The following is a 1,011-nucleotide window of genomic DNA, read 5'->3' on the forward strand; positions in this document are numbered from 1 at the left end:
GTCCCTCACCACCGCCTGTCTTTTTTGTCCCCTCACATGGTAGTTCCTGGACCTTTCCTTCAACAGCCTGACTGGGGAGGCCATCTGTGACCTGGGCATTCTGCCACATCTCCGCGTCCTGCTCCTCACAGGAAATGGGCTGACCTCCCTGCCTCCCAATTTGGCAGTCACAGAGCAGTAAGTTCTACCTGCAGGAATCCACTCCTGTGCTTCCATGGGAGCTGATGCCTGTGCACACATGGACCAGAGGACACCGTGTCCAGCAGCTTGGACATCCTGTCAGGACAGGCTGAGTGTGCGTGCTCAGAGCAGGGAGACGGCCGCCCTCTGAAGGGCCCAGAAATGACAGCCAGGCGGTGTCTTTGGGAGCAGGGTCCCACAGAATGGGAGGCCTCACACGGGCACCCTACTTTCCTGTGGATTATTAGGAGACACCAGGTGTCTGGCAAATCATTTCTAAGCTGTGGCTGTTGTTCTAGCCTAACTCTCCCCTCCTCAGGAACCCTGTGACTGCTTTCATGCTTAGTGCTGTCCTGTCCGTTGTGAACAAAACCCCACCCGGCCCTCTGCCATCCCCTTCCTGTCATGTCTGCGCACACGGTGGCAGCAACGAGGTCTGCCCACCTTGCTGAGGGCCTGCCTTCCGCTCACTGCCCATCTGCCTGATCAAGCATGGTGTCCTCTGCTGGGGATTTGTCTCTGCTGACAACATACAATTCGTTCGTAATGCTTTCAGTGGCCAATTCCTTAGCGATGGACAGCCTTGTCCTTCTTCATAGTCTCAGCTCAGTCTGGAAGATCTGCCGAAACCTTGGGTCCCTTCTGGTGTTTGAAATCCTGGTAGCATAGCTTCCCGCATCCCCGAAACATGCATACCCCCACCGTGCGACAAACTGACAGACAAGGGGTGTTGTGGCTGCCGTAGCCCATGTCTAGGCCTCTTTCTTGAAGCATCTGTTGAGTTTAATGTTTCCCCAGTTAGGTGAGGTGCTTGGTGTATTCTGGGGGTGG

The 1,011-nt window shown here is 55.5% G+C and overlaps 1 protein-coding gene across 1 annotated transcript in view; it reads left to right on the plus strand.

Annotated features, from left to right (window-relative positions):
• Positions 1–1,011, plus strand: part of XRRA1 (X-ray radiation resistance associated 1) — a 73,667-nt gene that overhangs the window by 47,689 nt on the left and 24,967 nt on the right. Inside the window, exon 7 of the mRNA XM_045293189.1 lies at positions 44–177. Coding sequence (XP_045149124.1) covers positions 44–177 — 134 coding nt within the window. The remainder of the gene's footprint in view (positions 1–43; positions 178–1,011) is intronic.

This window comes from Echinops telfairi, unplaced genomic scaffold (genome assembly GCF_000313985.2).
Source record: "Echinops telfairi isolate 266 unplaced genomic scaffold, ASM31398v2 ScPeMD7_1713;HRSCAF=2227, whole genome shotgun sequence".
Classification (NCBI taxonomy): domain Eukaryota; kingdom Metazoa; phylum Chordata; class Mammalia; order Afrosoricida; family Tenrecidae; genus Echinops; species Echinops telfairi.